The sequence below is a fragment of the Mastomys coucha genome, unplaced genomic scaffold, assembly GCF_008632895.1.
Source record: "Mastomys coucha isolate ucsf_1 unplaced genomic scaffold, UCSF_Mcou_1 pScaffold12, whole genome shotgun sequence".
In the NCBI taxonomy this organism is placed as follows: Eukaryota; Metazoa; Chordata; class Mammalia; order Rodentia; family Muridae; genus Mastomys; species Mastomys coucha.
This window is the reverse complement of record NW_022196894.1, coordinates 53,485,657-53,497,376: the sequence shown is the minus strand read 5'-3', so window position 1 is coordinate 53,497,376 and position 11,720 is coordinate 53,485,657. Positions and strand designations below refer to the sequence as shown.

At 39.9% G+C, this 11,720-nt stretch overlaps 1 protein-coding gene and 1 long non-coding RNA gene across 3 annotated transcripts in view; one reads left to right on the top strand and one right to left on the bottom strand.

Moving 5' to 3' along the window:
- Window positions 1–676: 676 nt before the first annotated feature.
- Window positions 677–11,720, top strand: part of LOC116085994 — a 15,205-nt gene continuing 4,161 nt past the window's right edge. The window contains exons 1-2 of one of the 2 annotated variants that reach the window (XR_004116781.1): window positions 677–867; window positions 7,554–7,635. This is a non-coding gene — a long non-coding RNA (uncharacterized LOC116085994). Of the gene's footprint in view, window positions 868–7,553; window positions 7,678–11,720 lie in introns of those variants that run through there. The other variant, XR_004116780.1, reaches the window with a different exon arrangement.
- Window positions 6,095–11,720, bottom strand: part of Zbtb11 (zinc finger and BTB domain containing 11) — a 35,628-nt gene continuing 30,002 nt past the window's right edge. Inside the window, exons 9-11 of the mRNA XM_031364074.1 lie at window positions 8,954–9,112; window positions 8,668–8,843; window positions 6,095–8,227 (exon numbers count right to left, since the gene is read on the bottom strand). Coding sequence (XP_031219934.1) covers window positions 7,710–8,227; window positions 8,668–8,843; window positions 8,954–9,112 — 853 coding nt within the window. The 3' untranslated portion in view covers window positions 6,095–7,709. The remainder of the gene's footprint in view (window positions 8,228–8,667; window positions 8,844–8,953; window positions 9,113–11,720) is intronic.

Sequence of the window (11,720 nt, the reverse complement as noted above, 5' to 3'; positions counted from 1 at the left end):
CCCAGAGATAACCTTTGAACGTGGCCTAATTGTCAAAGGATTCTTTTTGTTATTTTTGCTTTTATTTTTTGACAGGGTTTCTCTGAGTAGCTTTGACTGTCCTGGAATTCACGTTGTAGACCAGGCTGGTCTACAAGCACCTGGGTATCAAAGGATTTTTCAAGCAGTGATTTAATTAAAGGACTGAACCTAAGAAGTCTATGGTGTAGAGGCCTCAGATGTAGAAAGAGAATAGTATCCTTGGGTTAGAGAAAAGGACAACTGAATAAGAGAATAAGAAAAATGTAATGTTAGGGCAGAAGCTGGAGACAGCTCCGTTTCCAGAGTACTTGCCTAGTATGCAAAAGGCTGAGGTTTGATAGCAGTGCAAAACCCAGACACTGCCGGTAATGCATATCTGGAGTCCTAGAACTTGGGACGTAGAGCAGGGATAATCAAAGGTCTTGAGGCCAGCCTGGATCACAAGGAGGACCCTATCTTGGTCAGGACGTGGTAATGCTATCATATTTTATTTCTTCCTGTTTAATCCAGTCCTGTATTGTCCCTGCATTACCTGGGTAGCTGTGAGAAATGAGAGTTCTCTCTAAAGTGAGATCAGCTCTGAGCTACAGTCCACTCAAAAAGATTTGAGCAGTGGCCTTGAAGCGCATCATAATGGCCAGCCACCTAATTACCACACAAACACAGAACTCTGAATGTTTACAATGTTTAAACAGTTCACATCTCTCTCAAGTTGGTCTTCTAGCTGAATAGCTGACGGTGACCTTGAACTCTGAGCTTCATGCCTCTGCCTGCTAAGTGATTACACTGCATCCTTACGTTAATCAAATCCTACCTAGAGACTGCCCAGGACTTCATTCATACCAGGTAAGCACTCCACCAACTGAACAGCCAGTGCAGTGCCCTGTGCACATTTCTTGGCTTGGCTTAGTTTTTAGACAGTCTAAGTCCTCACAGCCCTGGAACTTGCTAGCACCTAATTACAGATTCCCCTGCTTCTCCCTCCCAAAAACTAGGATTAAGTGTGCTTAGCCTGTGTATATTTGTTACATATTAATACTAACGTGCTATCATTTGAAATCTTGGTTTTCTGCTTTTCAGAGATAATGTCCACTTTGGGGACATTTTACTTACATACCCATTAAATTCACATTATTGTCTTAGGGTTTCTATTACTGGGGAGAGACATCCATGACCAAGGCTCTTACAAAGGAAAACATTTCATTGGAGCTAGCTTACAGTTTCAGAGGTTTAAAACATTGTCATCATGGTGAGAAGCATTGGGGCGTCCAAGCAAACCTGGTGCTGGAGAGTTGTACATCTTGATCCACAGGTAGCAGAGGGGACACTGCGCCATACAAGGCGTGGCTTTAGCATAGGAGACCTCAAAGCCTGCCTCCACAGTAGCATACTTCCTTCAGCTAGGCCACACCTAACAGTGCTGCTCCTTGTGGGCCAAGCATTCAAACACATGAATCTGGGGCCATTCCTATTCAAACCACATTTGTAAAAGTAACTCCCTAGAGGAATTAAAAGGTCTGCTGGGAAACCCTACTACCCAGGTCAAAGTCTACCATGTTTGGTCAGGTCCCCTGAGTTGGGCTGTACAAAATGGAGGACTCCCTTTCCCAGCAGAGCTTCCTCTACCTTACCAGTGGAGCCCATCCCTCACACTACCTGAGGAATATCACATAATCCTTGAGGAAATCACAGGTTCAACTCCTGGGAACACCTTTCCATACAAGTGAGGCATCCCCAGAATCTCAATCCTCAGCCACTGAAACTTCACCCTGAGAAAACAACCCCTTCCCACTTTGCATGGTTTATATAGTCCTTGTTCACCCCAATAAAGAGCAGAAGCTGTCCCCTTGAATTGTTTAGAGAACTACTTTCTAAAAGAACTGCAACACAAATCTATGGAGTAGAGCCCCACCCCCCACCCTCACTGCTGGACCACCCGTTCTGGACTTCATACTTTCTCTGTGAGTGTATATGGGGCCCAGACATCCCAGGGAAAGAAAACAGACCTCAGAACTCGACTCCACTCAGTCCTTCCCAGCCTGGAGAAACACAGCACCTGAACATACTAAGGGAAGATAGAAGAATGGAGTCACAGTAGTCCAAACAAGAGACATATTAGCAAGTTGAGGAGATAAATTCAAATTTGCTAGGCCTGGTGGTGTACACCTTTAATTCTAGCGCTCAGGAGGGAGAGGCAGGGAGATCTTTGTGAGCTCAAAGCCAGCTTGGGAAAAAGAAATCATGTCTCAAAAAAAGAAAAGAAAATGAGGCTAGGGACATGACTCAGTGGTTAAGAGCACTGTATGCTCTTCCATGGGGCTGGGCTTGATTGCCAGCATCCACTTGGTGGTTCACAATCCTCTGTAACCCCAAGAGGATCTGATGTCTTCTGACCTGTCCCAGCACCAGGCATGCACAGGTTACACAGACATTCAGGCAAAACATACACATAAAGTAATAATTTTAAAAGATACAATTTTTCTCAAGATTTATTTATAGTCACTCTAAGTATAGGCAGAACACTAGTACATTTTTCTTTCAGCGATTGAGAGGGTACTCCTAAAGCTTATATAAGAGAATACTCAAGGCAAACTGAAATAACAAAGGGGGAGCCAGGCATGGTGACAGGCTTTTTTTTTTTTTTAATATTTAATTATTTTATTCATATGAGTACACTGTAGCTGTTTTCATACACACCAGAAGAGGGCCTCAGACCCCATTACAGATGGTTGTCAGCCACCATGTGGTTGCTAGGAATTGAACTTAGGACCTCTGGAAATGTAGACATTGCTCTTAACCACTGAGCCATCTCTCCAGCCCTGACATAGGCCTTTCATACCAGCAATTGCAAGACAGAGACAGGTGGATCTCTTGTCAGTTCAAGGCCAATGGAATCTAGTGAGTTCCAGATCAGCCAGTGTCTCAAGAACAACCCTTTTCCCCTCAAAAGAGGAAGGACTTAACTCAAATGTCAAAGATTAGCATAGACTGTTGTTGCTGCTCAGAGATGGGAAAAGAGCAAAGCTGAGTAGCAACTTCAATAAAAGCCCATCCTTGTGTGGGTACCTCTATAGCTGTCTCATGCACACAAGCATGCATGTGCACGTACATGTGCTCACACACTTGTGCACACACACACACACATACACATTATTAAAAACTTAAAAAACCAAGAGGCAGGCGGATTTCTGAGTTCGAGGCCAGCCTGGTCTATAAAGTGAGTACCAGGACAGACAGAGAAACCCTGTCTAGAGAAATTAAAAAAAAAAAAAAACTTAAAAACGTAAAAAACCAAACTGGGTATAATATTGGTACACACCTTTAATCTCAGCACACAGGAGGCAGAGGCAGGTGGAGCTCTGAATTTGAGGCTAGCCAGGCAGGGGACTAAAGGATGGCACCACAATGTCATGCTGAGATTATTGGTCTTAAAGCCTTTTACCAAATTATGAAGAGATGATTTGGGTCCATATAAACCAGTGAACTCCTTCAAAAGTGTAAACCAGGCAAAAACATTGGCCAGCATAATGACGATGCACCTGCCTCTCATTGCTGCGGAATTTAAATTGCAGTTGACAAAAACAAAAAACAAAACAAAACCTGAACTGTAACTTATGGATACTTTAGTTAGAATATAAATTATTCTCTCCTATATCTGGAACTAGAAGTCCAAGCAAGTTCAAGGAACTCTCATCTCTGCATCAAGATGGCACTTGCTGCATTTTTTTGTTTTTGTTTTTGTTTGTTTTTTCGAGACAGGATTTCTCTGTGTAGCCCTGACTGTCCTGGAATTCACTCTAAACCAGGCTGGCCTCAAACTAAAAAAAATATATATGTGCTTGTGAAACAAACAAAAACAAACAAACACACCAGGATTATAGAGATGGCTCAATGGTTAGGGGCACTGGCTTCTCTTAGGACCAAGGTTCAAATCCCAGTACTCACATGGCAGTTCACAATTATCTTTAACTCCAGTTCCAGAAGATCCAATACTCTCTTCTGGCCTTCCTGGGCATCAGGTTACAAAAGTGGCACAGACATATACAGACAAAAATAAAAAATATAGGCACACAGAAAATACAAACACATACCCATATATGTTACATAAAATAAAACCCAAGACAGTAAACCCTAGATATGTAAGGTAGCTCCAAATCTAGATGATAAGTAACCTGGAGAAATTCTAGTCACTGCCCTTTGACAGAAGTAGACAGAGAAAAACACATCGTATGGTGACTCCTACCTATCATGCCAACACTACTGAGCATACTTGGGTTACAAACACATGCACACATGTGCACACACAAATATGTTAGAGGATTAATTTCTACTGATGTTTAAGGTTTACATTACTTCACTAACAGCAGTAGCAATAACAGAAATGATGGAGTGTAGCTCGGCTGGTAATTGCCTTGGATGTATGAGGCACTGGGGTTTAATCCCCAACACCAAATAAACTGGATATATTATGGTACATGTCTGCGATCTCAGTACTTGAGTGTAGAGCCAGGAGGGCAGGAGCATCTTAAATTCAAGCTTATCCTCAGCTACACGCTGATCTCATGACCAGTCTAGGCTGCACGAAGCCCTGACAAAGCTGTTTCTTTAAATACTCAGATTTGATCAGGAGGCGATTACTCTGACAACAAAACAATGTATGTTTCTAAACAGAACCCATGGGTAAAATACAGACTTCCATTACAACTGTACTGGGCTGGTCCAGTCGGCACACACAGCTGCAATCCCAGGACTCTGAAGACAAAGGTAGGACACATGCTACAGACTCAACACCAGTCTGTCTCTTCTACATAGGCAGTTCAAAGCTGGTTGAGAGTACAGCATGAACGAACCTGTTTTGAAGAACAAAACAAAACATGGGCCAGAGTAATGATGTAGTGATTTAAGAGAACTCATGTTGGGCAATTATAACCAACTGTAATTCCAGGGAGTCCAACATCTTGTCCTCTTCTGGCTTCCACAGGCACATGAATCTTGTGAACACACACACACACTTAAATCTAGAAAAATCACAAAACAAACTATGCTAAGGATTTGGAAGCTTAATTTGTTTCTATGTGCAATTCATGTAACTCTACAAGACCTCTTTTTGTTTAGTTATTTATTTACATCCATATGGGTTTCTCTATGTACATGAAGTTTCCCAGAAGACAAGAGAAGTCAGTGTCCCTGGGAGCTGTAGTTCTAGGTCATGAGTTGCCTGATGTAGACAACTGACACTCAGGTCCTTTCCAAGAGCAGTATGCGCTTGTAACTGACGGGTCATATCACCAAACCCCTAATTGTTACATGTTTTTTTGAGACAAGGTTTCTCTGTGTAGCCCTGGCTGTCCTGGAACTTGCTCTGTAGACCATGCTGGCCTCAAACTCAGATCTGTCTGCCTCTGCCTTCCAACTGCTAAACTTAAAGGTGTGCACCACCACTCTCCCAACACGTAATTGTATAAATTCAACTCATCCAAAATTGGCAGTTATTTGCTTTCCCATTAATTTTGTCATAAAAGCAACCTTCTAAGTAAGAAGTTTTTTAAAGCATTTTTAAAAAGACTTATTTATTTTATACTGTAGCTATCTTCAGACACACTAGAACAGCAGTCAGTGCTCTTAACTGCTGAGCCCTCTCTCTAGCTCCCCAATGGGTTATCTGTATTTAATTTCCTTCCTAGGACTAGGAAGATCACAGTGTAGGTAAAACACTTACTTGCAAGAATGAAGATCTGGGCATGGTAGAGAAGAGAATACAATCCTACAAGTTGTCCTCAGATCTCTACACATATGCTATGGCAAATGAATACACTCGCGCGCACGTGCGCGCGCACACACACACACACACACACACACACACACACGCACACACACACGAACAAAACTTTAAAGTGATAGATAGATAAGATAAGATAGAGAACAATAAGGAAGACAGCAGGTGAGGTTAACCCCTAGCTTCCACATGTGCACAAATTGGACAGTTCATGTGTATAGACCACAGCCACAAAATAATACATTTCCTTACCCATCAGGTATAGATTGAAAATGATGTCAAGCTCAATGGCAAACCTTTGCTTTTAACAAGACTGAACATTTTTTATTTATATATTTCTGATATACATTAATAATCTTATACATTTAACTAAATCTAACAGTGGTGAAAGTGGAACATAAAAGACAATTTCAAATTTTAGTTTCATTGAAATACTTTCTCACTAACTGCTGGACATGACCAAGGAATAGCCTTTATGAAATTATGAGCTGTATATAAATTCACTTTTAAAACTGAAAGCCACACAGCTTTTAAAACAATGAATTTGCAAATGCACACATTCCATATGCAAGAAGATGCATGCAGCGCTATCACATTTACTCCTTAACCTTAAAGCCATTTTCAAAGTAAACTGGAATAAACATTGTAATATTATATATGTACATCAAGGCACATTCATTTCTTGTGCTTTAGGAATGATTTACATATAATCTATTTTATATCTTAATTATATATCTTAAGAAAGCTTCTATATCTAAAAGCTTAATTTTAACAATCATAGCTTGAACGATAGTCTTTTAGAGAGAGATGTGGCATCTCTCCATGGTTATTTTCAACATCTGAGTATTTGACAACTCAGAAATGAGAAATTAAAAAAAAATAAATCAAACACATGAATGAGTATAATTTAGTTTTAAAGTAACTTTTCAAAATACTTTCAGCAATTTGATCATGTCATAATCAATTTTTTATGTAATATAATATACTAAGGGCTTCACTGAAGAATTTTCAACATTCTGAAATTATCTAACAATTATATGACATCCATACTACTACTATAGATGTGTAGTTTTTCAACAAATTTAAACAAACATGATAAAAAGATAAACATATCAAATTTAACTTCTTCACTAACTTGTTCATTCTCCAGCAAAAGAAACAGGGTTGATTTTCTTTTCAGTGTTACCAAACAGAAACTCCCCACCAACCGTGTTCAATAATAGTACTCTTTTCTCATGGCCAATTACTTGCCTTGAAGAGATAGTATAGTAAGGCTCTAATAGGCATCTCATGCATTTTAATGGTATTTTAAAATTATCTTTGCATATGGATCTCCCATACAGATAAATAAATTATACAAACTTGATTACAACACAGAACTCATTTAAGTGCTTTAAGATAGAATAGATTCTTGGCTTAGAAGCAGTTAAAATAAATAGTAAGTCAAGAATCATAGCTCTAAAGCATTTTTTAAATGTAATATATTTACGCATCTTATGGATATGCTTTTTATATTAGAATTTTTAAATCCACAAACAGCAACTAGTCACAGAACCTCTGTATGTTAAAAAGACAACAGAAGAAACACTAACTGCAGTCTTTTAAATTCAAATTATGTAATAAAATAAAGTCAAAATATAAATGAAACTGCACATCTTTAAATTTAGTACAGTTATTTATAAACATTAATTCATAAAAGGCATACCATGATCAACTACTTCCATCCAACAGATTTTTGTTTTCAATTTCTTTACAGAAAGTGGGCTTTCCTAACAGAACTCATGGGCCAGACAAGAAGATTAGTGATGTCACTAATAACCCAGAGTTCCACATCCAAGGTCTGTAGGGCGGTGACTTGAACTATAAATGTGTCCTTTGAGCTCCATGGGCAGGCCTGTCAAGACTGCGGCATTCACTCTGCTTCTGGCATGTGTGCAACCTCCACTTCAACAGTCTGAATGGCTTCTGCAACTTCAGACAGCTTCTGTCCCTGCTGCTGCGCCAGCACATAGTTAACCACTTGCATAATGCTTTGGTCAGAGAGAGTAGACACCGAGGGACACTCCTCAGTAGCTGCCACAGCTTCAAGAACTTCCATAGTTTCTCCTGTCACCACTACAGTCTCAAGTTCTTGAGGCCCACTGCTTTCCTGTTCCTGCATGTCTGCAGTTAAGATGCTGACAGCATGTTCCACTTGCGTTCCTTGGTTATGAAACTGCAGAGTGTCTTTTTCCAGCATAATTTTGCAAGGCACATAGTCTCTGTGGAATTTAGTCATATGCTTACGAAGTGTTCGAGCATCTATGTAGGCTTCACTACACACAGGACACACATAGGGCCGTTCACCAGTATGTGTTCGGACATGACGTTTTAGTGATCGGGCATCAGCCCACGCTACTCCACATGTTAAGCACTCAAAAGGCTTAACGCCTATCCAAAAAAAGAAAGAAAGAAAAAAGAAAAAATGTGTGTGGGTAAGGTGCCAAACTCCAATTAATATATACATAGAAGATAAGACTTGCAAATGTCCTTCAGCACTATTTCCCACAACGTTTCACTTTACTGTAACATTTTTAATTAGCACCTACTAATTTTCAATGGTCTAACAAATCTCTAAATGTGTTCTCATAACAGAAGTTACTGCTGAACAACTGAGTCTGTCATAATCTTATTCTTTCACTGCAGTTTTACATTCCTAGGATAAGAGCCTCCAAATACGTTCTCAGACTAAGAATCATTTCTGTTCCTTAGATAAGTCTTTCAAGATACAAGATTAATCTACAAAGGAAGAAGTAATATGATAACAGGCTAAAGAGCTGACAAAATAAAAATGCTCCCTGGCTCTCTTCTGTCAGATACATATACGCTACCTTCATGGTTGTTCATGTGTCTCCTGTACTCTCTCAGCTGAGTGAATTTCCTTCCACACTGATCACACACCCGTTCCAGGTTTTGCTTTGCTCTTCCTTTCTTCCCATGGGTGGCCTTCTTTACATGTCTTCTGAATAAAGCTTTTTCATAAAATTCTTTGCCACATATATTACACCTAAAGTAGAGAAGGCCAAAATTATTTTTCTCCACAGTAATAATGGACATAAGAATCAAGTCAAATTGGGTATTTCTCATTGAGTTTAGAACCTTCTGACATTTACTCACCTGTAAGGTTCAGTGACAGAATGGGACTTCACATGGGAATACCAATCTTTCTTCCAGCTGTAACACTTATCACAAAACTGGCACTGAAATGGCTTCACACCAAGATGTTTGTTCATATGCTGGCGTAGATCTCTAGCTTCAAAGAAACTTTTTTCACATCTGTAATAAAGTTTAATTACCCAATTGAATCATCTTTAAGACAAGTCTCCAAGAACTCACTATATTCTTGTTTTTGAAGCTTCACAAAATTATTCCAAATTTAAAACATCACAGAGAGAAAGAGATCCAATTTTCAGTCTTGCATCAAGGATGCAAGGTTTAAGTTCTTTTTAGAACACTCAAAATGCTTGAGAAGGCTTCATGCAGTATTCCCAAATGTTATCTCAAGGTGGATTTACTGTCCGCCTCTCTTCCACTCCCTCTCTTTGCATCCCCTTCAACCCTTTTCTCTTTGGGGCATGTTGGGAAGGTAGGCTCCATCATTGACACTAGGAATGAAGCAATGATTCAGGCCTAATCAGTGACAGTAACAGCATTCCCTTGGTAGCAGCAATCAGCTTAGGGATGCTAAATGACTTAACTGGATCCAATCAGAGGGAAACACGGGACTTTTACAGGAACTACCAGAAAAGACTCTTGACAGATTGGAAGTTGAGAGGATGAGAAGATGAAAGCACTGGCAGATTTTGTCCATATGGAGCCTGAGAGAAACCAGATACTAATCAATCTGAATCCAGCATAGACTAAAGCACACAGTCTTCCAGACTTTCCTTTTCATTCAAGACAGTTAGGTTGGATTTTCTTTCACATGTAACAGCAATAATAAAAGGTACTAACAAAAAACTATACCTGGGGCTAGGAGCTGGTGGTACACACCATTGGTCCCAGCACTTCAGGGACAAAGGCAGGCAGATCTCTCTGAGTGCAAGGCCAGCCTGGTCTACATAGAAAAGTTTTGGGATAGCCAAGGCTATTTAGACTCTGTTTCCAAAAAAAAAAGAAAAGAAAAGAAAAGAAAAGGAAAGAAAAGAAACAACAACAAAAATCCAACAAAGTTGCTACCCTATATTTGAGTTGGTTTTTGTTTGTTTTGTAACATTTTCACTTTGTAGCCCAAACATGTCTCCAATAATCCTGCCTCAACTCAAGTACTGGAATTACAGGTATGTGCCACCATGGCCAACTCTATCTTTACTTTAAAATGAGACTATTCATAGTGAAACAAGCAAATATAGCAGAGTAGGAAATGGCAAAACTCTATTTATCCATAAAAGTTGTAGATCACCCGGGAGTCTAGGAACTTATCAAGAGTACATATCAAATCTGGGTGTGTTGGCATACCCCTTAAGTCCCAGCATCCTGAAGGCAAGCCGATCTCTTTCATGAGTTCCAGGCTGGCCTGAATTACCCATGGAGTTCTTGGCTAGCCAGAGCTTGCATAGCAAAATCCTGTCCCCCCCCCAAAAAAAACAATGAATATCTTAGGAGAGCCAGGACTAAATAGAAAGATCTTGTCTCAACAATGCTGGACAGTGGTGGCCCGCACCTTTAATCCCGGCACTTAGGAGGCAGAAGCAGTCGGATTTCTGAGTTCGAAGTCCAGCCTGGTCTACAGAGTGAGTTCCAGGACAGCCAGGGCTATACAGAGAAACCCTTCTCGAAAAACAAACAAACAAGCAAAACCACAAAGACAAAAAAAGCTTATAAAGGCCAGAAACTGCTAAATCAAGACCTAGGGCTGTAAAGCCAGTTCAGCAGTTGAGACCACTTGTATCTCTTCATGAGAACTCAGGGATTCATCCCTAGCACCCACACAGCAGCTCACAACGGTCTCTAAGTCCAGTCCCAGGGAATCCAACATCTACTGGCCTCTGCATGTATCAGGCATGGTGCACATACATACATTCAGGGAAACATCTATACACATACAATAAAAATAAATCTTTACTGAAAGCAATTACTATCTAAGGTTTTATGGCATTTTGAATTTACTGACTTCCTAATAAGGGTTCCTAGTACAATAAGGATCTATAGCTGAAGATCTATAACTTTTTTTGTTTGTTTTGTGTTGTTTCGTTGGTTTTTTTTTTTTTTAAGAACGGTTCTCACTATGTAGCCCTGCCATTCTTAGAATATATAGAGACCCTGTGACTTAGGGCATGCACCACCATACGTGGTCAAGAACTAAGATTGTTTAAAGCTATTGAATGGCTCACTGAAGGAACCTATCTTTTCCTATTATTTATATCCCAACCTTTGTATAACTGTTTGGAGTAGAAGAATTGTTTGTTGAGAATATTTAAAACCAAATAGATTAGCCAGTGTCTCTTAAGAGCAAGGAATACATTTTGTAGAAATGTAAACATCAAAAGCATGAGAATGAGATGCTCTGAAGAGCAAAAACTTAGAAAATTCTTCACCTCTTTCTGGGAATCAAGATGAATAAATAAAGCTGGAAGTACACTGAGGTACAATCTACAAAGATGATGTGCTGTCAATGGCTGGCCCGAGTCTATACAGTCTGCTAGTGAACACTCAGACTCTTAACAAACTATTAGGCTGAGTGCTGGAAGGATACTAGAACTAGTAATCTTAATTGAACAAAAAATTATGAATGTACTAAAGCTTCCAGCTGGGTGGTGATGGCATATGCCTTTAATCCCAGCACTCAGGAGGCAAAGGCGGGAAGATCTCTGTGAATTTGAGGCCAGAGTGAGTTCTAGGGCAGCTAGAGCTGTTGTTACACAGAAAAACCCTGTCTTAAAAA